The sequence below is a fragment of the Gymnoscopelus braueri genome, assembly GCF_963280865.1.
Source record: "Gymnoscopelus braueri genome assembly, chromosome: 10".
Lineage (NCBI taxonomy): Eukaryota > Metazoa > Chordata > Actinopteri > Myctophiformes > Myctophidae > Gymnoscopelus > Gymnoscopelus braueri.
The window spans coordinates 237,258-259,324 of NC_137611.1; the positions used below are offsets into that span (position 1 = coordinate 237,258).

The 22,067-nt window shown below is 39.9% G+C and overlaps 1 protein-coding gene across 1 annotated transcript in view; it reads right to left on the reverse strand.

Annotated features, from left to right (window-relative positions):
• copb2 (COPI coat complex subunit beta 2) overlaps positions 1–22,067 on the reverse strand; it is a 44,948-nt gene that overhangs the window by 21,364 nt on the left and 1,517 nt on the right. Inside the window, exons 3-12 of the mRNA XM_080439424.1 lie at positions 19,031–19,117; positions 18,168–18,294; positions 14,119–14,267; positions 11,677–11,823; positions 9,877–9,976; positions 7,072–7,214; positions 5,672–5,871; positions 4,943–5,053; positions 1,382–1,470; positions 989–1,095 (exon numbers count right to left, since the gene is read on the reverse strand). Coding sequence (XP_080295550.1) covers positions 989–1,095; positions 1,382–1,470; positions 4,943–5,053; positions 5,672–5,871; positions 7,072–7,214; positions 9,877–9,976; positions 11,677–11,823; positions 14,119–14,267; positions 18,168–18,294; positions 19,031–19,117 — 1,260 coding nt within the window. The remainder of the gene's footprint in view (positions 1–988; positions 1,096–1,381; positions 1,471–4,942; positions 5,054–5,671; positions 5,872–7,071; positions 7,215–9,876; positions 9,977–11,676; positions 11,824–14,118; positions 14,268–18,167; positions 18,295–19,030; positions 19,118–22,067) is intronic.

A 22,067-nucleotide genomic window follows, 5' to 3' on the forward strand; every position in this document is an offset into this window, starting at 1 on the left:
AGGCTACTTTCAGCACTTTTTTGTCTTCTCAAATTGATAACCACCAGCCCTACACTGACTGTAAGCTATGGATTGCAATATTGGATTGTTTTAAGAAGACCGTTACTGTAAGTAGGCTGCCTGAACTTAACAGGCCACAAGCTAAGCTTATAGCCTAATAAGCATTTTATTTTTATATTAATGAAGTTAATAGGCCTATGTATGTTATGGCCTCTGCTTGATAAAATCAGCATTGTTGTCTTGAATTGCCTTCGTTACGTGCCTTTGCTGTCAATGTGAAGAAAAATACAGAATAAAGGCCAATAAGAAAAGATGTGAACAATGTGTTAAAATTAATGCAAAATCAAAACTGCTTGTTTTGATGATAAATCATTACACATGCACAGCTACACGCACATCAAATGTGCACCTGTACACGGTCTAGGCCTAATTCATCTGGTTGTGCAAGATGAAGTTCTTATATTCCTTGATTTTCAAATAGTTTTCTATCTAAAATATAATAATAGGCCTACTATGATAAATAATATATATATATATATAATATAAATATAATAATAGGCCTACTATGCTGTATCATAATATGTTGTTAGGCTGTATAGATACATGCACCTGCATGTCAATCATGCATCGAAAACGGATGACCGTTTTTTTATTCAAATGTCCGGTAAACTTTAATCACGTCGGACAGCCTGTCCGGCCGGAAAAAATCATAGCGCGACCCCTGGTTTAGGTTGGATCACACACACACACACACACAGTAGAGTACATACATGTTTAGGTTGGATCACACACACACAGTAGAGTACATACATGTTTAGGTTGGATCACACACACACACAGTAGAGTACATACATGTTTAGGTTGGATCACACACACACACACACACAGTAGAGTACATACATGTTTAGGTTGGATCACACACACACACACAGTAGAGTACATACATGTTTAGGTTGGATCACACACACACACACAGTAGAGTACATACATGTTTAGGTTGGATCTCGATACGACGGACCAGCTCAGTGTTCTCCCAGTCATAAAAGGCCAGACCGTTCACTGACCTCACGCCCAGCAGGAAGCCTCCATAGATACCTGCACGCACACACACACACACGCACACGCACGCGCACCGCACACGCGCACACACACACACACACACACACACACACACACACACACACAGTATTGGTTAATGACACCATTATAATTGAGTGTATAACTATATAAGCTGATATTCTACAACTATAATTAATGAATAGTAAACAAGTCATTTGTAATGCTATCTGATGTTTCAGATGCATGTGCTCTGCTTGAATGCTCCATGTGCTTATTTCATTTATCATAATAAATTAAATATTCAACCACTTCTTCTTCTTACCTTCTGCTCCAAAGTCTGGTTTGAACGACTTCTTCTCCTTGAAGTTTTTGAAGATTTTGACCAAGCTGTTGCTTTCCCTGATGGCATATCTATGAAGATACACAACATTCAGTCTATTAACACTATATCTATGAAGATACACAACATTCAGTCTATTAACACTATATCTATGTAGATACACAACATTCAGTCTATTAACACTATATCTATGAAGATACACAACATTCAGTCTATTAACACTATATCTATGAAGATACACAACATTCAGTCTATTAACACTATATCTATGAAGATACACAACATTCAGTCTATTAACACTATATCTATGAAGATACACAACATTCAGTCTATTAACACTATATCTATGAAGATACACAACATTCAGTCTATTAACACTATATCTATGAAGATACACAACATTCAGTCTATTAACACTATATCTATGAAGATACACAACATTCAGTCTATTAACACTATATCTATGAAGATACACAACATTCAGTCTATTAACACTATATCTATGAAGATACACAACATTCAGTCTATTAACACTATATCTATGAAGATACACAACATTCAGTCTATTAACACTATATCTATGTAGATACACAACATTCAGTCTATTAACACTATATCTATGTAGATACACAACATTCAGTCTATTAACACTATATCTATGAAGATATACAACATTCAGTCTATTAACACTATATCTATGAAGATACACAACATTCAGTCTATTAACACTATATCTATGTAGATATACAACATTCAGTCTATTAACACTATATCTATGTAGATACACAACATTCAGTCTATTAACACTATATCTATGTAGATACACAACATTCAGTCTATTAACACTATATCTATGAAGATACACAACATTCAGTCTATTAACACTATATCTATGAAGATACACAACATTCAGTCTATTAACACTATATCTATGAAGATACACAACATTCAGTCTATTAACACTATATCTATGAAGATACACAACATTCAGTCTATTAACACTATATCTATGAAGATACACAACATTCAGTCTATTAACACTATATCTATGAAGATACACAACATTCAGTCTATTAACACTATATCTATGTAGATACACAACATTCAGTCTATTAACACTATATCTATGTAGATATACAACATTCAGTCTATTAACACTATATCTATGAATATATAGTATCATTATATAGTACATATTTTGCACCATCACGGTGCGTTCATCATCGGTGACGAGTGCCTCGAACACAGCCGCTGCTGGCTGCGTGCAGCGAGCTGCGAGACTGTGTGTCAGGATGCGAGGCAACACTCACACAATCACGTGCAGCATGCGTCCCCTCCCTCTGCGCCTAATGGCTGTACATGGGGCCAACGCGTGCTTTAGCGTGATTGTGTGAGTGTGGCTTCAGGAAGTAAATTCCTAGCCTCGATTTCCAGGCTTTTATTTTTTAGTTTTGCTAAAAAATAAAAGCTTGGAAATTCCTGTCCCAGCTTCTTTTTTTTTTTGAAAAATGTTTTTTTTCTTAAAAACGAGTTAACTCGATCTTGGCAATCAATGTGTTAACACTATATCTATGAAGATACACAACATTCAGTCTATTAACACTATATCTATGAAGATACACAACATTCAGTCTATTAACACTATATCTATGAAGATACACAACATTCAGTCTATTAACACTATATCTATGTAGATACACAACATTCAGTCTATTAACACTATATCTATGTAGATACACAACATTCAGTCTATTAACACTATATCTATGAAGATATACAACATTCAGTCTATTAACACTATATCTATGAAGATACACAACATTCAGTCTATTAACACTATATCTATGTAGATATACAACATTCAGTCTATTAACACTATATCTATGTAGATACACAACATTCAGTCTATTAACACTATATCTATGTAGATACACAACATTCAGTCTATTAACACTATATCTATGAAGATACACAACATTCAGTCTATTAACACTATATCTATGAAGATACACAACATTCAGTCTATTAACACTATATCTATGAAGATACACAACATTCAGTCTATTAACACTATATCTATGAAGATACACAACATTCAGTCTATTAACACTATATCTATGAAGATACACAACATTCAGTCTATTAACACTATATCTATGAAGATACACAACATTCAGTCTATTAACACTATATCTATGTAGATACACAACATTCAGTCTATTAACACTATATCTATGTAGATACACAACATTCAGTCTATTAACACTATATCTATGAAGATATAGTATCATTATATAGTACATATTTTGCACCATCACGGTGCGTTCATCATCGGTGACGAGTGCCTCGAACACAGCCGCTGCTGGCTGCGTGCAGCGAGCTGCGAGACTGTGTGTCAGGATGCGAGGCAACACTCACACAATCACGTGCAGCATGCGTCCCCTCCCTCTGCGCCTAATGGCTGTACATGGGGCCAACGCGTGCTTTAGCGTGATTGTGTGAGTGTGGCTTCAGGAAGTAAATTCCTAGCCTCGATTTCCAGGCTTTTATTTTTTAGTTTTGCTAAAAAATAAAAGCTTGGAAATTCCTGTCCCAGCTTCTTTTTTTTTTTGAAAAATGTTTTTTTTCTTAAAAACGAGTTAACTCGATCTTGGCAATCAATGTGTTAACACTATATCTATGAAGATACACAACATTCAGTCTATTAACACTATATCTATGAAGATACACAACATTCAGTCTATTAACATTATAGAGGAAGACACAGTTTTTTTATTGAGGCCAACAATTTACCAATCAATGATATCTATGAGGAAGAAAAAACAGTCACAATTCTTACAGGACCATATTTTATATAGGATAAGTCCTTGTGTCCTACACTAGGACCCTATTTTATATAGGCTAAGTCCTTGTAAGATAAGATAAGATAAGATAAGATAAGATAAGATAAGTTTACTCACTCAGAGAAGTCGTGATAAGATAAGATAAGATAAGTTTACTCACTCAGAGGAGTCGTGATAAGATAAGATAAGATAAGATAAGTTTACTCACTCAGAGAAGTCGTGATAAGATAAGATAAGTTAAGTTTACTCACTCAGAGGAGTCGTGATAAGATAAGATAAGATAAGTTTACTCACTCAGAGGAGTCGTGATAAGATAAGATAAGATAAGTTTACTCACTCAGAGGAGTCGTGATAATATAAGATAAGATAAGTTAAGTTTACTCACTCAGGAGTCGTGATAAGATAAGATAAGATAAGTTAAGTTTACTCACTCAGGAGTCGTGATAAGATAAGATAAGATAAGATAACTCACTCAGAGGAGTCGTGATAAGATAAGATAAGATAAGTTTACTCACTCAGAGGAGTCGTCATAAGATAATATAAGATAAGTTAAGTTTACTCACTCAGGAGTCGTAATAAGATAAGATAAGATAAGTTAAGTTTACTCACTCAGAGGAGTCGTGATAAGATAAGATAAGATAAGATAACTCACTCAGAGGAGTCGTGATAAGATAAGATAAGATAAGATAAGTTTACTCACTCAGAGGAGTCGTGCGCCCATGCGAACTCCTGAGCTGAACCGAAGCTCTTGTTCCTCAAGGCCATGGCTGTATAGATGATGTATTCTCCATCTCCACACACCACCACGAACCTACACACACACACACACACACACACACACACACACACACACACACACACACACACACACACACACACACACACACACACACACACACACACACACACACACACACACACACACACACAAACCAAAAAAAGATTTTTAAACTATGTTTTAAAAGACATGCGTCGCTAGCTGTAACGTGTGTGTGTGTGTGTGTGTGTGTGTGTGTGTGTGTGTGTGTGTGTGTGTGTGTGTGTGTGTGTGTGTTGGGGTTGTGCTGGATAGTTTGGGAGTAGATCTCACAGCTGCCATGTCTTTAACAGCCAGAGGGTTAGGGTTAATGGGGGTAGATCTATAGATCTAACCTTCCATTAGGGTTAATGAGGTAGATCTATAGATCTAACCTTCCATTAGGGTTAATGAGGTAGATCTATAGATCTAACCTTCCATTAGGGTTAATGAGGTAGATCTATAGATCTAACCTTCCATTAGGGTTAATGAGGTAGATCTATAGATCTAACCTTCCATTAGGGTTAATGGGGGTAGGTCTTATAGATCTAACCTTCCATTAGGGTTAATGGGGGTAGATCTATAGATCTTACCTTCCATTAGGGTTGTGCTGGATGGTCTTATAGATCTTACCTTCCATTAGGGTTGTGCTGGATGGTCTGAGGGTAGATCTCACAGCTCCCCATGTCTTTGACAGCCAGAGGAAGTCTCTCTCCATCCTTTATCTCTGTGTCTCCCATGGCCTTCAGGTTGGCCTGCTGAACCTCACTGTGTTTGGCCCAGATGATCTTACCGTTGGTGTCCATGGACATGGCAGGCTCCTCTCGACCCAACTGTTGGGTAGAATAGAGTTTATTATACTACTAAACACTACTGAACACTACTGAACACATTATATAGATATACTAGAGTTTATTATACTACTGAACACTACTAAACACTACTGAACACATTATATAGATATAATAGTTTATTATACTACTGAACACTACTAAACACTACTGAACACATTATATAGATATAATAGTTTATTATACTGCTAAACACTACTGAACACTACTGAACACATTATATAGATATAATAGTTTATTATACTACTAAACACTACTGAACACATTATATAGATATAATAGTTTATTATACTACTAAACACTACTGAGGAATTTCACGGCGGCCACGACGACCATGGCCGTCGTTGCCCCTCTCTTTGGCCGTAGTCCGCTGTGATGGACAATAAATAATCCTATTAAATAATCCTTTTGCAAACAATATCCATGTTCTCTTCGTGTGTCAACAATGATCCAAATGGGAAGTTTATTTCAGCAGATAGAAACAGTGACATCGTTTCAGCCGTTTTTGGTGCCAGCTCCTGTTTAAGTGAATTGCCTTCACCTGTTGCGCTGCTGCGAACAACAGGGCATATCTCCGCCAGGCCAGGATGACCTACCCAGGCCCATGAAATTCATAGGCAGTCATAGTAGCCAATTAGAATGAAATCTGCTAAAACTGACTCATATACTGATACAGACCAATATATAGGCTAAATATTGTCGCTGTCGGATGGAAAAACTATTCCTTTTTTAACATTATTATTTTAAAACAATTTAAAATGGTGAAAAAAAGCCAATCTACAAGCTATAATTGAAATACTATATTTTAAATAGTGAAAAATCAACTAAAGTCATTAATAGTGCAAGTTCAATCACATTTCATTTGAATGAAAATAACTTGTGGGGAAAATACATAAAATCTCTAATCTGTGATTTAATGTGATTAATGTGATTAATGTGATTAATGTGACCTCTACCTACAGTCAGTGAAGTCCAGGGCTGAATGTGACAAATATTACTAGTACTACTACTACTCCCCAGGCTGACTCACCTTGATGATGATGACTCATTATTATGATGATGACTCACCTTGATGATGATGACTCATTATTATGATGATGACTCACCTTGATGATGATGACTCATTATTATGATGATGACTCACCTTGATGATGATGACTCATTATTATTATGATGACTCACCTTGATGATGATGCTGCCTTCATCATAGCCCAGAGCCACGTTGTTAGATCCTCTCAGCCCGCTGACACACCACACTCTCTCCATCCCATAGTTCAGAGTGCTCTCTAGACGGTACGTACTGCTGTGCCAGATACGTACTGTACCTTTAAAACACACACATACAGTATATATTATATACATACATATGTACACACTGTATATCCACCACACTCTCTCCATCCCATAGTTCAGAGTGCTCTCCAGACACTTAGTACTGCTGTGCCAGATACGCACTGTACCTTTAATTAATGTTATTTATTCATCTACGGATCTCTGTGTGTGTGTGTGTGTGTGTGTGTGTGTGTGTGTGTGTGTGTGTGTGTGTGTGTGTGTGTGTGTGTGTGTGTGTGTGTGTGCGATATTAGGTTGTGCGATATGCCAAAATATTCCTATCGACCATCGTCAGCCAAAATAAATCTCAGATTTAGGATATATTTGACCAGAAAAGCAAAGAAACAAAGAAACAAAGAAACAAACAGCTCCTCAGTTCCAGTTATAATAAAGAATAGACACGCGTTCCTGAGTTGTGCTTGCAATGCACAGCGAGGATTTACAGAAACTAAAGCTAGTTTCAGTTTAGTTTTTAAACATATAATTATATATTCAGCTAACATCAGATGTACAGAAGCTGATGAATAGACAACTAGGAACCTTCCTCTGCTCTCCTCCACTCCATTCCCTACCAGGAAGGGGAGTGTGTTTTGTAGCCTAGACTTTACACTCTAGAGACTGTATAAGAACGTAGACTGTTTAACATAGACATGTATAACATGTAGAACATAGACTGTATAAGAACGTAGACTGTTTAACATAGACATGTATAACATGTAGAACATAGACTGTATAAGAACGTAGACTGTATAACATAGACATGTATAACATGTAGAACATAGACTGTATAAGAACGTAGACTGTATAACATAGACATGTATAACATGTAGAACATAGACTGTATAAGAACGTAGACTGTTTAACATAGACATGTATAACATGTAGAACATAGACTGTATAAGAACGTAGACTGTATAACATAGACATGTATAACATGTAGAACATAGACTGTATAAGAACGTAGACGGTTTAACATAGACATGTAGAACATGTAGAACATAGACTGTATAAGAACGGCCCAAATTCACTAACATTTCTCAAACGCTTTGTATAAACCAATTATTTATTTACCAACATTGAGACTGGAAGCACAGGTGATTGTTTCATGCAATCAATTCTCAACCTGTTGTTTCGGGGTGCGCTGGTTTCAGCACACCCCAACCCCCTTTAACCTCTAACCCCAACCCCCTTTAACCTCTAACCCCAACCCCCTTTAACCTCTAACCCTAACCCCCTTTAACCTCTAACCCCAACCCCCTCTAACCTCTAACCCCAACCCCCTTTAACCTCTAAGCCCAACCCCCTCTAACCTCAACCCCCTCTAACCTCTAACCCCAACCCCCTCTAACCTCTAACCCCAACCCCCTCTAACCTCTAACCCTAACCCCCTCTAACCTCTAACCCCAACCCCCTCTAACCTCTAACCTTTAACTCTTTGACTGCCAGAGTATTTTCATAAAGTACTCCCCCAGTGCCAGCAATTTTCGTGTTTTTTTATTTTTATATTTTGAATTTTTTCATGAAAATAATTTAAAGACACATAATTTAAAGACACAGCACAAATCCGCCACTAGAGAGCAGCATATGACAGCTTGATCAGGTCGTTGGCTCACTGGCACCCTTCTTGAGAGATTAAACAGGGAAATACATGAAAACGGATGTGACGTGGTCTCAGATTGTCTGATCGGCCAAAATTACGATGTGATACACGACGGCGATGACTGATCGTCACCCAGACCATAGATTATAGAAGAGAACCTGTCCGTTCGTTTGTTATACTGTGTGAAAAAACGTGTGTTTTCCTATTCTGGACGAAAATGACCGGGGAAAAAGCGGAAACGGAATCCAGGTCATGAAACCGGATGCAGATGTGGGTGAAGTAAGTGGAACTCGAAAATAACATTGAATATTAAGCAGCATAGCGCAATCAGAGATTAAACAATGAACGCGCGTCCAGCGCGTCCAGCGCGTCGACGGCCAACTGGACAAAGTAGCTATTGACGCGTTATCGAGTCAAGGGCAGTCAAAGAGTTAACCCCAACCTCTTCTAACCTCTAACCCCGACCCCCTCTAACCTCTAACCCCAACCCCCTCTAACCTTTAACCCCAACCCCCTCTAACCTTTAACCCCAACCCCCTCTAACCTCTAACCCCCTCTAACCTTTAACCCCAACCCCCTCTAACCTCTAACCCCCTCTAACCTCTAACCGCTAACCCCCTCTAACCTTTAACCCCAACCCCCTCTAACCTCTAACCCCCTCTAACCTTTAACCCCCTCTAACATCTAACCCCCTCTAACCTCTAACCCCATCCCCCTCTTGTGTGTTGGCTAGTGCTGCGCGTCCTAGTGAGACCTGATAGAATGGGTTTCATTTGCAACCAGTGTGACGTGGTCTGTTAAGGGTCTATTGTCTGTTAAGGGTCTATTGTCTGTTAAGGGTCTATTGTCTGTTAAGGGTCTATTGTCTGTTAAGGGTCTATTGTGCCTTACATTAATTAATTTGGCCTTATGAAAAGGCAGACCATTAGGATACATTTATTTAACTAAATAAAATGACAAATATCGCCCAAAAAACAACAACCGACGAGAGTGTGTGTGTGTGTGTGTGTGTGTGTGTGTGTGTGTGTGTGTGTGTGTGTGTGTGTGTACTGTACCATCCTCTGATCCGGTGATGATGATTGGTAGTTCAGGATGGAAGGAAACACATGACACGTTCTGGGCGTGGCCTTCTAAGGTCTGAACACACGTCTTGTTCTGAAAAACATCAACAAACTCTGGTTATACTTTACTCTACTACTATACTCTATCACTATACTATGATACTCTACTCTATTACTATACTCTACTCTATTACTATACTCTACTCTACTACTATACTCTATTACTATACTATACTACTATACTCTATTACTATACTCTACTCTATTACTATACTCTAATCTACTCTACATTACAGTCATTTAGCAGACGCTTTTATCCAAAGCGACTTACAATAAGTGCATTCAACAAGAAAACTACTAATCACCAGAAGTCTGAAGTGCATTTTCTGCAAAAACAAGCAACTAAGAGTATACCTAGCGCTAAGGTAAAAGTGCAATATATCAGTTACCTACTTTCTTAAACAGATCAAATGAGCAAGAGATAAAACAAATAATTGTATCGAATAAACAAGATCCAATAAAACAATACAACAATAAAACAAGCGTTTGTACAACTAGTTAACAACAAGTAGGCCAGGCAAAGAGGAAGGGTAGTGTTTCCTGAAGAGGTGGGTTTTCAGCCTGCGGTGAAAGATGGGCAGTGACTCTGCTGTCCTGACATCAGTGTCTCTGCTGTCCTGACATCAGTGTCTCTGCTGTCCTGACATCAGTGTCTCTGCTGTCCTGACATCAGTGTCTCTGCTGTCCTGACATCAGTGTCTCTGCTGTCCTGACATCAGTGACTCTGCTGTCCTGACATCAGTGACTCTGCTGTCCTGACATCAGTGTCTCTGCTGTCCTGACATCAGTGACTCTGCTGTCCTGACATCAGTGACTCTGCTGTCCTGACATCAGTGTCTCTGCTGTCCTGACATCAGTGACTCTGCTGTCCTGACATCAGTGTCTCTGCTGTCCTGACATCAGTGACTCTGCTGTCCTGACATCAGTGACTCTGCTGTCCTGACATCAGTGTCTCTGCTGTCCTGACATCAGTGACTCTGCTGTCCTGACATCAGTGACTCTGCTGTCCTGACATCAGTGGGGAGTTCATTCCACCACTGTGGGGCCAGAACAGAAAAGAGTCGTGACCGTGTGGATCGGCCAGAAGGACCCTTGAGCGACGAGGCAATCAGTCGCCCGAGGTGGCAGACCGAAGTGGTCGAGCAGGGGTGTAGGCATCGACCATAGCCCGGAGGTAAGAAGGAGCTGTTCCTTTCACTGCCCTATAGGCTATAGCACCAGGGTTTTAAACTGGATGCGAGCCGCTACGGGGAGCCAGTGTAGAGAACAGAGAAGGATAGTTGTGTGGGAGAACTTGGGGCGGTTGAACACCAGACGAGCTGCAGCTTTCTGAACAAGCTCCAGAGGTCTGATGGCAGACGCCGGGGCACCAGCAAGGAGGGAGTTGCAGTAGTCCAGGCGGGAGATGACAAGAGCTCTGGATGAGCACCTGGGCTGCCTTCTCCGTGAGGAAGGGGCGAATCCTCCTGATGTTGTAGAGGAGGAATCTGCAGGACCGTGTCACTGATGAGATGTTTGCCGAGAAGTACGACAGTTGGTCGTCCAAGGTCACACCCAGATTCTTCTGGGTAGTTCTACTACTATACTCTACTCTTACTACTATACTCTACTTTATTACTATATTCTACTCTACTAATCCCAGATGTTAATTCATATTTTCTGACCTGGTAATCCCAGATGTTAACTGATATTTTCTGACCTGGTAATCCCAGATGTTAATTGATATTTTCTGACCTGGTAATCCCAGATCTTGACCAGGCGGTCGTCTGCTCCTGATATGAGGTAAGGCTTGTCTCCTCCACTGTAGTAATCTATACAGTTTACTCCTTTATCATGACCCTCCAGAGTGAAGTTAGGAGAGGAGGAGCCTAGCTGCCACACCTAGAGAGAGAGAGAGAGAGAGAGAGAGAGAGAGAGAGAGAGAGAGAGAGAGAGAGAGAGAGAGAGAGAGAGAGAGAGAGAGAGACAGAACACACAGAATGGACAAATCAACGTTGTGTTGTGATTAGGGATGTGTGTGGATATTCTGCCCCTACAAACCGTTTTCAAAATAATATTCAGTTATTCTATTAAATATATTTTCAGATATTTACATTGCTGTCATGTCTTAATAAAATCATGCTTTTAACAAGCAGAATAAGCAGGCGCCGATCACCCAGGGCTCGGGCGCCCACGGGAGACAACGAGCGCCCCACTGGGAATGCGCTGGTCCCACGGTTCAAATGCTTTGTAACGTGTGCACTGCGCAGGATGCATGGTCGCACTCTCTCTCTGTCATTAAAAAAGTCTGATTATTATCCGCCAATTATCCAATTGTACAAGTTGAAATATAGCTTAATAATATAGTGTAAATATAGCTTAATATAATATAGTTAAATATAGCTTAATATAATATAGTTAAATATAGTTTAATATAATATAGTTAAATATAGCTTAATATAATATAGTTAAATATAGCTTAATATAATATAGTTAAATATAGCTTAATATAATATAGTTAAATATAGCTTAATATAATATAGTTCTGCCTGTGATCCGGTGGATTTGAAGAAATAATCCAGCGTTTACTTTGAGGTGACATGAGGACATGAAGAGCATAGGCCTACGTTTTCATCTGAAGATCTATTCTATACGTCAGGTTATGGTTTAAACTTTAAGATCTATTCTATATGTCATGTTATGGTTTAAACTTTAAGATCTATTCTATATGTCAGGTTATGGTTTAAACTTCAAGATCTATTCTATACGTCAGGTTATGGTTTAAACTTTAAGATCTATTCTATACGTCAGGTTATGGTTTAAACTTTAAGATCTATTCTATATGTCAGGTTATGGTTTAAACTTTAAGATCTATTCTATACGTCAGGTTATGGTTTAAACTTTAAGATCTATTCTATATGCCAGGTTATGGTTTAAACTTTAAGATCTATTCTATATGTCATGTTATGGTTTAAACTTTAAGATCTATTCTATATGTCATGTTATGGTTTAAACTTTAAGATCTATTCTATATGTCATGTTATGGTTTAAACTTTAAGATCTATTCTATATGTCATGTTATGGTTTAAACTTTAAGATCTATTCTATATGTCAGGTTATGGTTTAAACTTTAAGATCTATTCTATATGTCATGTTATGGTTTAAACTTTAAGATCTATTCTATATGTCATGTTATGGTTTAAACTTTAAGATCTATTCTATATGTCATGTTATGGTTTAAACTTTAAGATCTATTCTATATGTCATGTTATGGTTTAAACTTTAAGATCTATTCTATATGTCATGTTATGGTTTAAACTTTAAGATCTATTCTATATGTCATGTTATGGTTTAAACTTTAAGATCTATTCTATATGTCATGTTATGGTTTAAACTTTAAGATCTATTCTATATGTCATGTTATGGTCAGACCGTCTCTGACCTGGTTAGAGTTCCAGGTTAATTGATATGACCTATGACCTATATGACCTACTTCTGCGCTGCACACTGGAATGATCCGGTGTGTAAGATTCCAATAGTATAAACATATAGTTTGGCTGCACATCCCAGGGTGTGGACTAGTAGATCTAAATCCCAGGGTGTGGACTAGTAGATCTAAATCCCAGGGTGTGGACTAGTAGATCTAAATCCCAGGGTGTGGACTAGTAGATCTAAATCCCAGGGTGTGGACTAGTAGATCTAAATCCCAGGGTGTAGTCAGGGTCAGGATTAGGGTTACGGTAGAGGTTATTGTCTTTAGGGTTAAGGTCAGGGTTAAGGTTAGGGTCAGGTAGGTTCTCACCTTGATGGTTCTGTCCAGAGAGGTTGTTGTCTTTAGGGTTAAGGTTAAGTTAAGGTTAAGGTTAGGTTAAGTTAAGGTTAGGGTCAGGTAGGTTCTCACCTTGATGGTTCTGTCCAGAGAGGCTGTTGTCTTTAGGGTTAAGGTTAGGTTAGGTTAGGGTCAGGGTTAGGTTAAGGTTAAGTTAAGGTTAGGGTCAGGTAGGTTCTCACCTTGATGGTTCTGTCCAGAGAGGTTGTTGTCTTTAGGGTTAGGGTTAGGTTAAGGTTAGGTTAAGTTAAGGTTAGGGTCAGGTAGGTTCTCACCTTGATGGTTCTGTCCAGAGAGGTTGTTGTCTTTAGGGTTAGGGTTAGGTTAAGGTTAGGTTAAGTTAAGGTTAGGGTCAGGTAGGTTCTCACCTTGATGGTTCTGTCCAGAGAGGCGCTGGCGAACTGGTTGTTGTCTTTAGGGTTGATGACGATCTGCATGACGTAGTGAGTGTGACCCTCAAACACCTGACTGCACGTCCACTTCTTGTCCCAGTCCCACAGCTTGATTAGCATGTCATCTACACACACACACACACACACACACACACACACACACACACACACACACACACACACACACACACACACACACACACACACACACACACACACACACACACACACACACACACACACACAGTGTGAGATCAGATGAATCAGAGTAAACATGAAGGTAAACAGTCTCAGAGAGAAGTATAGATCAGGTTGATTGGAACAGTACCTTCCAGTACAAATCACCCGTCCGTCCGTGCGTGTGTGTGTCCCTCTGAGAACACCTAACATTGGTCAAGCAAAGGCGCAGAAGGCCAAAGCTAAGAAAGCATACTCATCTACAACAGTAACATAGAAGAGGACTTTAGAGTTGAATTGATCCCACAACAAGGCCGAAGTCTTAATACTGTAACAATTGGCCGCCTTGATCAAATACATTATGTAGCACTAGAGAAAACTGACATAGATCAAACACACCAATCAACTGCTGAAACTGTTCAAGACAATGAAGATGAAGAAGACAGACAAGCATTTGAACAAACCAGTCAATTACGAATTGACCAGTCAATTACGCAATGACACATTGCTTCAAGAAGATTTTTTTTTAGATGCAGACACTACATATTCGCCCCTGCAGAACACCAAAAACCACGCGCATTCTACCAAGACGACCCGTTCTACCAAGACGACCCGTGCTATTAAAATAGCACGGGTCTGCTGGCGGAGACTTGTGCTCCGAGGAGCACATTTTCTAGTTTTATATTACTCCTACAAATGTTATCCAAACGTCATGCAAATCAGTACACAGTATCACTATAGTCATGTGATCGACACGGATCTGTCCAATTTCCCATATTCTATCCTCATTGCCTAAGGTTGGCTTCCAAAGTTTGCAGGATTGGTCCGTTTTGAACAAAATGCCTCAAAGTATACACACAGCTTGCGATTTCCGTGAAATTTCACACGCACATTCCCACTAAGCCGAGGATGAAATGCCACATTGGCCTGTTATAGCGCCACCAGCAGGTCTAATTTAGCAAAACACATTTTTGGAACAAAATGCCTCAAATCATGAATGCAGTGTCAATGCAAGAATAAATGATACGGTTGGCACCCTTTTCACATTGGCCTATTATAGCGCCACCAGGAGGCCAGAATAACGTACCTGACCTGGCGGAGACCTGTGCTCCGAGTAGCACTTTTTCTAGTTAAATATCCATTCGCTTAGAAATAAAACTTTTATTATGAAAGACTTTTTTACCTCTCACAATTTGGACCTTATGTTCCTAACAGAAACCTGGCTTGACCCTGGTGAGTGTACAGCATTTTTCGAACTTCTCCCTGCTGACTGCACTTTTTTCAGTTCCCCTCGTACTACTGGCTCTGGTGGGGGTCTAGCATCAGTGTTTAAGTCCAATTTACACTGTCCACTGATCCAAGATTCCACCAGCTACTCCAGTTTTGAGCTCCAACAGTTTCAGTTGAATCTGTCCTCACCTGTAATCTGTGCAGTGATCTACCGCCCCCCACAGTTTAACGCAGCTTTTATTCAGGACTTTGGCAATTTTCTATCTATAATTATGATTAAATATGACTATGTTTTAATCTCGGGCGATCTGAATGTGCACGCATGCTGCCCGTCCAAGCCACTAGTCAAGGACTTTTTTAACCTTTTAGACTCTTTTAACCTAACTCAGTCAGTGGCCGGCCAAACGCATGATTTGGGCCATACTTTAGACCTGATTATTTCCCATGGACTATCCATCTCTGTCAGTGACATCTGCTCTTCAATCAGGATATCAGACCACTTCCCAATTTTATTTTCGGTCTCAGTCCCCTGTTTACCACTCAAACCTTGTGCCCCTGCTCGCCGTCAGCGTGTCATAACTTCCACAACGGCCTCCCAGTTTTCCCTCACTTTTAACAATTCCCCTCCTTACTCTTCCGACAGCACTCATAACGCTGAGGAACTATATCGCCTCTTTGATGTCACATGCTCCTCAATATTGGATTTCCGTTGCTCCTTTCAAATTAAAGACAAAAAGCACTAAAGCACTTTCAGAGCCCTGGCTCAATAGCTCCACTCGCTCTCTCAGATGCGCCTGCCGGCGTGCTGAGAGAAAATGTAAGAAGGATAGGCTTCAGATCTCGGTTGAAATCCTACGTGGCTGTCTCTTTGACTACCAGAATGCAGTCAAATTGGCCAAGACCAACCATATTTCTGCATTAATCTCCAAAAATAGCGATAAACCCCAGGTTCTTTTTAATGTTCGCGTTTGACACTGTTGGTCCGAGTATCTTGTTGCTTTTCAATACCTGCCTCCGCACAGGCTCAGTCCCAGCTGCTTTCAAACAAGCCGTGGTGCAGCCTCTCCTCAAAAAGGCTACTTTAGACCCCTCCTCTCTTTCCAATTTTAGGCCAATCTCACAACTCCCGTTTCTTTCTAAAGCCCTGGAAAAGGTAGTCTACCTTCAATTGCAAGCTTTTTTAACCACTTACGGCATTCATGATACGTTTCAGTCCGGCTTCAGACCTGGACATAGCACATAAACTGCACTCCTAAGAGTCCTAAATGACATACGTCTAATTACTGATATAGGCTGCCCTGCAGCCCTGGTGCTCCTCGATCTGTCAGCTGCTTTCGACACAGTGGATCATCGGATCCTGCTGTCTAGATTGGAGCACCACGTTGGCATTTCTGGCACTGCTCTAATATGGTTCAGGTCTTATCTTACCGACCGTAGTTTTAAAGTTAGACTAGGCGACTTTAACTCTAGTGTGGCCCCTCTAACCTGCGGCGTCCCTCAGGGTTCCATCCTTGGTCCCATCCTCTTTCTGCTCTATATGCTCCCACTAGGCTCACTCATTAAACAACACAATTTATCATTTCATTTCTATGCAGATGATATTCAGCTCTACTTACCGCTAAATACGACCAGCACCGACCCCGCTCAGCCGCTGTTGAAGTGCCTCTCTGATATTAAATCTTGGATGACTACAAATTTTCTCACTCTGAACGAAAGCAAGACCGAAGTCATCATCTTCAACAATAACCCTAGCTCACCCATCACCCCACTCGGTCCCCTCAGTGATAACATCCGTTCTTCAGTTAAGAGCCTTGGTGTCACCTTTGACAATAACCTCAAATTCGACAAGCATATTAGCTCTGTGGTCAAGGCTAGCTTCTTTCAGCTTAGGCTTCTAGCCAGGGCAAAGGCCTATCTGCCCCGTACCGACCTCGAGAGAGTCATCCACGCTTTTATTTTAACTAGACTAGATTACTGTAATGGTCTCTATGCAGGCATTGATCAGTCAGCTATCAGGCGTCTTCAGCTTGTTCAAAATGCCGCCGCTCGCCTCCTCACCAACACTAATAGGCGGGACCATATCACCCCAGTCCTTGCCTCCCTCCATTGGCTCCCTGTCCACTTCAGAATTGATTTTAAGATTTTAGTGTTTGTTTTTAAAGCCCAAAATGACCTGTCCCCTCCATATTTAGCTGAATTGATCACTCCATACGCCCCAACAAGAGCCCTGAGATCGGCCAATCAGTCTCTCCTGGTTATGCCCGACACACATTTCAGGACCAGAGGAGATCGTGCGTTCGCCGCGGCCGGTCCAAACCTCTGGAACGCCCTGCCTCTCCATGTTCGCACTGCTCGGTCTTTGACGGCTTTCAAATCCCTATTAAAGACTAATTTTTACTCTATCGCTTTTAATTGAATTTAATTGAAGTCTACCCATGTAGCCTATGATGTTCCCATGTACTGTTTCATTGTATTTTACATTTTTGCTTTCATACACATTGAAGCAATGCCTGTCTATGTTATTATGCTCTGTAATGTGAAGCACTTTGGTTCGACTTTGGTCGATGTAAATGTGCTATACAAATAAAGTTTGATTTGATTTGATTTGATATACGTACCACTAGAGGTCAGAATGTAGGGCTGGGTGGGGTGCACGGCGATACAGCGTATGTAGTCAGAATGAGCCTCAAACATGTGAACTCTCTCCAGGGTGTTGTAGTTGAACACACGGATCTGCATGTCATCCTGAAACAGTACAATACAATACCATGTAACATCTGTTTAATATTAATACCATGTTTAATATTAATATTAATATAATATCTACATGTTTTAACTCGGTTATCATAGTTCTTCCTGACTACAAACTTCATGTTTTAACTTCCTGACTACAAACTTCATGTTTTAACTTCCTGACTACAAACCTCATGTTTTAACTTCCTGACTACAAACTTCATGTTTTAACTTCCTGGCCACAAACTTCATGTTTTAACTTCCTGACTACAAACTTCATGTTTTAACTTCCTGGCCACAAACTTCATGTTTTAACTTCCTGGCCACAAACTTCATGTTTTAACCAAAGATTGTTAATTTAGGAAGATACACAATCTCAATTGGAGCCACTAGAGGCGAAATAAACAAATCCTACAAATGGTCTCCTAAGTAGGCGTGGTTTGCTTCTCCCCCACAGAGCATAGAGTTAAAATAAGGGACAGAGCCCTCTATGTCTCGTCCGTCAGATTGCAAATGGACTCTTCAGATATAGTATGTTGTTGCTGGGATAGAGAAAGGTCGATAACAAAGTAGATTTTCTCCTGATTTGTGTCTCTACAAAAAGCCATTTTAGTATGAAACCCTTGTAAATATTGTGTGTCTTGTGACGATCGTGTCCAATATTTAGTTCAGTCTCCTAAAAAGGCGTCGGCCTAGGTCACACAGATACAGGAAGTAAACCGGAGATGGCATGTCTTTATTAACTCACCGCTCCAGTTATCACCCAGTTCTTCCTGGCCACAAACTTGGAGGCTCTGACTGGGAGATCACACACCTCGAATGTCTTCACCAGAGTCTGTAGAAAAAACATTGTTATTGTTACCAGAGTCTGTATGTATATGGTATTATATATAAGTATATTGTATGGTATTATATATAAGTATATTGTATGGTATTATATATAAGTACATTCTTATCGGTACAACTTAAGACTTAAAGGAGACGTTAAATGTCTCACCGGGACCCAAACTTACCAAAAGTATATCATGGATTAATCGTTTTAAATTTACAACTAGAAAAAGTGCTCCTTGGAGCACAGGTCTCCGCCAGGTCAGGTAGGTTATTGTGGGCCAGCAATGTTCAGGATGGAATATAAAAAATCGGACGGAACCATCTTGATCACTTGACTATAGAGATAATGTGTACTGATTTGCATGATGTTTGGACAAAATGTGTTGGAGTAATATAAAAAAGAAAAATCGGCCTCCTGGTGGCGCTATAATAGGGCCATGTTAAAAGGGTGGCGTTTGTTCTTCAACGTAGTGCGAATGTACGTGCAAAGTTGCACCGCAATCGGACGCTGCGTTCATGATTAGCGGCATTTTGTTCAAAACGGGCCACTGCTGCAAACCTTAGATGTCAATGTTAGCCAATCAGGATGGAATATGAAAAATCAAACAGATCCATCTTGATCACATGACTATAGAGATCACGTGTACCGATTTGCGTGAAATGTGGATACAATCTGAAGGCTTCATCTCAAAATATGTGTCTTACATAAGTCGGCCTCCTGGTGGCGCTATAAAAGGCTAATGTGAAAAATGGAGGACAGATGTTTTTCATTGGCCTCTAGGGAGTATGCGTGCAAAGTTTCACGCAGATCGGTGCAGTTACAGTTAAAAACGCAATTTGGCCTTTTATAGCGCCACCATGAGGCGGATTTGAACATTTCTAAGTGGCATTTCCTCCTCGGCCTAGTGGGAATGTCCGTGTGAAATTTCACTGAAATCGCAAACTACGTTCATGATTTAAGGCATTTAGTTCAAAATGGACCAATCCTGCAAACTTTGGAAGCCAACCTTAGCCAATCAGGATGGAATATGGAAAATCAGACAGATCCGTGTTGATCACATGACTATAGAGATACTGTGTAATGATTTGCGTGATGTTTGGATAAAATCTGTAGGAGTAATATAAAAAAAAATATTTTGCACAAATCGGCCTCCTGGTGGCGCTATAACAGGGCCATGTAAAATATTTTATATACTGTAATGGTTAATGAATGATTCATATTCTATAGTGTCATTTAATAAGCTTATATACTGTAATGGTTAAGCCCAGACTTGTCCCGGAGAACAAACGCTCTGAGGATCTGAGCCTGTGATGGAGGAACAATCTTTACCCGTCCTTCACATGAGAGGAAATTATAATCAAAAGAATCTATTCAGTCAGATGAAACGTTTTTTGTTTAAACAAAAGTAAGGTAGCCTCCACGAGTAACCTAAGCTTTACCGTGAGGGATAATATAATCTAATCTAATCTAATCTAATCTAATCTAATATAATATAATATAATATAAAATAGCCTCCAGGAGTAACCTAAGCTTTACCGTGAGGGATAATCTAAAGTTTGGTTGTTTGGATGTGTCTATCATCATTACTAAACGGATATAAACCTGTTTCAGCTTCACCTGTGTTATTATTTTGTAATTAAATAAAGTCAGGTGGTTGTGTGAGTATTAAACGTGTGTACAGTCAGTACAGCACTTACTTTCTACCGCTACGAGCGACTCATGTGTGTCTGCTCTGCTGTGTTGTTTGTGTCTGTGTGTTTATAGCATGACAGAGGCGTTCCTGATTTATGCTTCGCTGCACGACGGTGTCCCATGGAAAACATAGCCGATCTACAAGCCCACAAAGAGTTGCATTCGCGACGCGTTGGTCTTGTAGATCGGCTCGTGTTCGGCGAGACTTGAGTTTGACTTGAAGCTGCTTGCTCAGAGCTATAAATATATATATATGTAATATATATAAATATATGAATATCAGACCAGATGCTGTGGAAGGTTACAGCAAGGCACAATCTTTTTTATTTTAATTAAAACTTTCATTTTTAATATTCGAAGGAATATTCCAATATGGAATATGAGTTTCCAGCCGTAACGCATAATGAAAGAAACATGGTGGTACTGTCTGGTACCAATACAAAAAGAAAAACTGGTCTGAACTTGTAGATCTGCTACTTTCGCATTAAAACGGCGTTAACAAAGGAACACGGGCTCGCACTGGTGCGCGGGGCGGCTCATGGGATCAGGGTTGACGCAGCAAATCGAACGCTGCCTGGCCCGAGGCGGTGCGTCGCTTCCCAGCCTGCCTACGGCCCACAAACCTCCGCCGTGGAGGCACAAGGGGGCTATTATTGCCTCCTCCCCATGCCTCCTCCCCATGCCTCCTCCCCATGCCCACCAGGGGAAGCTCTGCCCCGGATAGTGGACCCGGATGTAGGCAGGAACCACTTTGCGCATGTCAAAAGTTACATTCAGAATGAAGGCTTTGGGTCATTCATGTAAACCAGGAATACTTTTATTCAGGTCCCATGTAAACTATTTGAATCTCTGTTCAGAATGAGTTCATTCTGAATGAATGAACCGCAGCCAATGTGTCGCAATGCCACACGTTGTGAGCCTGACATACAGTATATGCTCTGACCTATATATATATATATATATATATATATATATATATATATATGTATATATATGTATATATATATATATATATATATATATATATATACATATATATATATATATATATATATGTATATATATATATATATATATATATATATATATATATATATATCAACCCGATCTCACATGACTTAGTATACATTGCACGGATCCAGTGCACGTCATTCCGTGCATAGTCGCCTAGAAACCCCGAAATTCCGTGCATATGTACATCTCTCCCTTTGTGACAAAACCATTTCGGAGGCGCGCAGTCTCAAGGGAATTGTCGCCACGT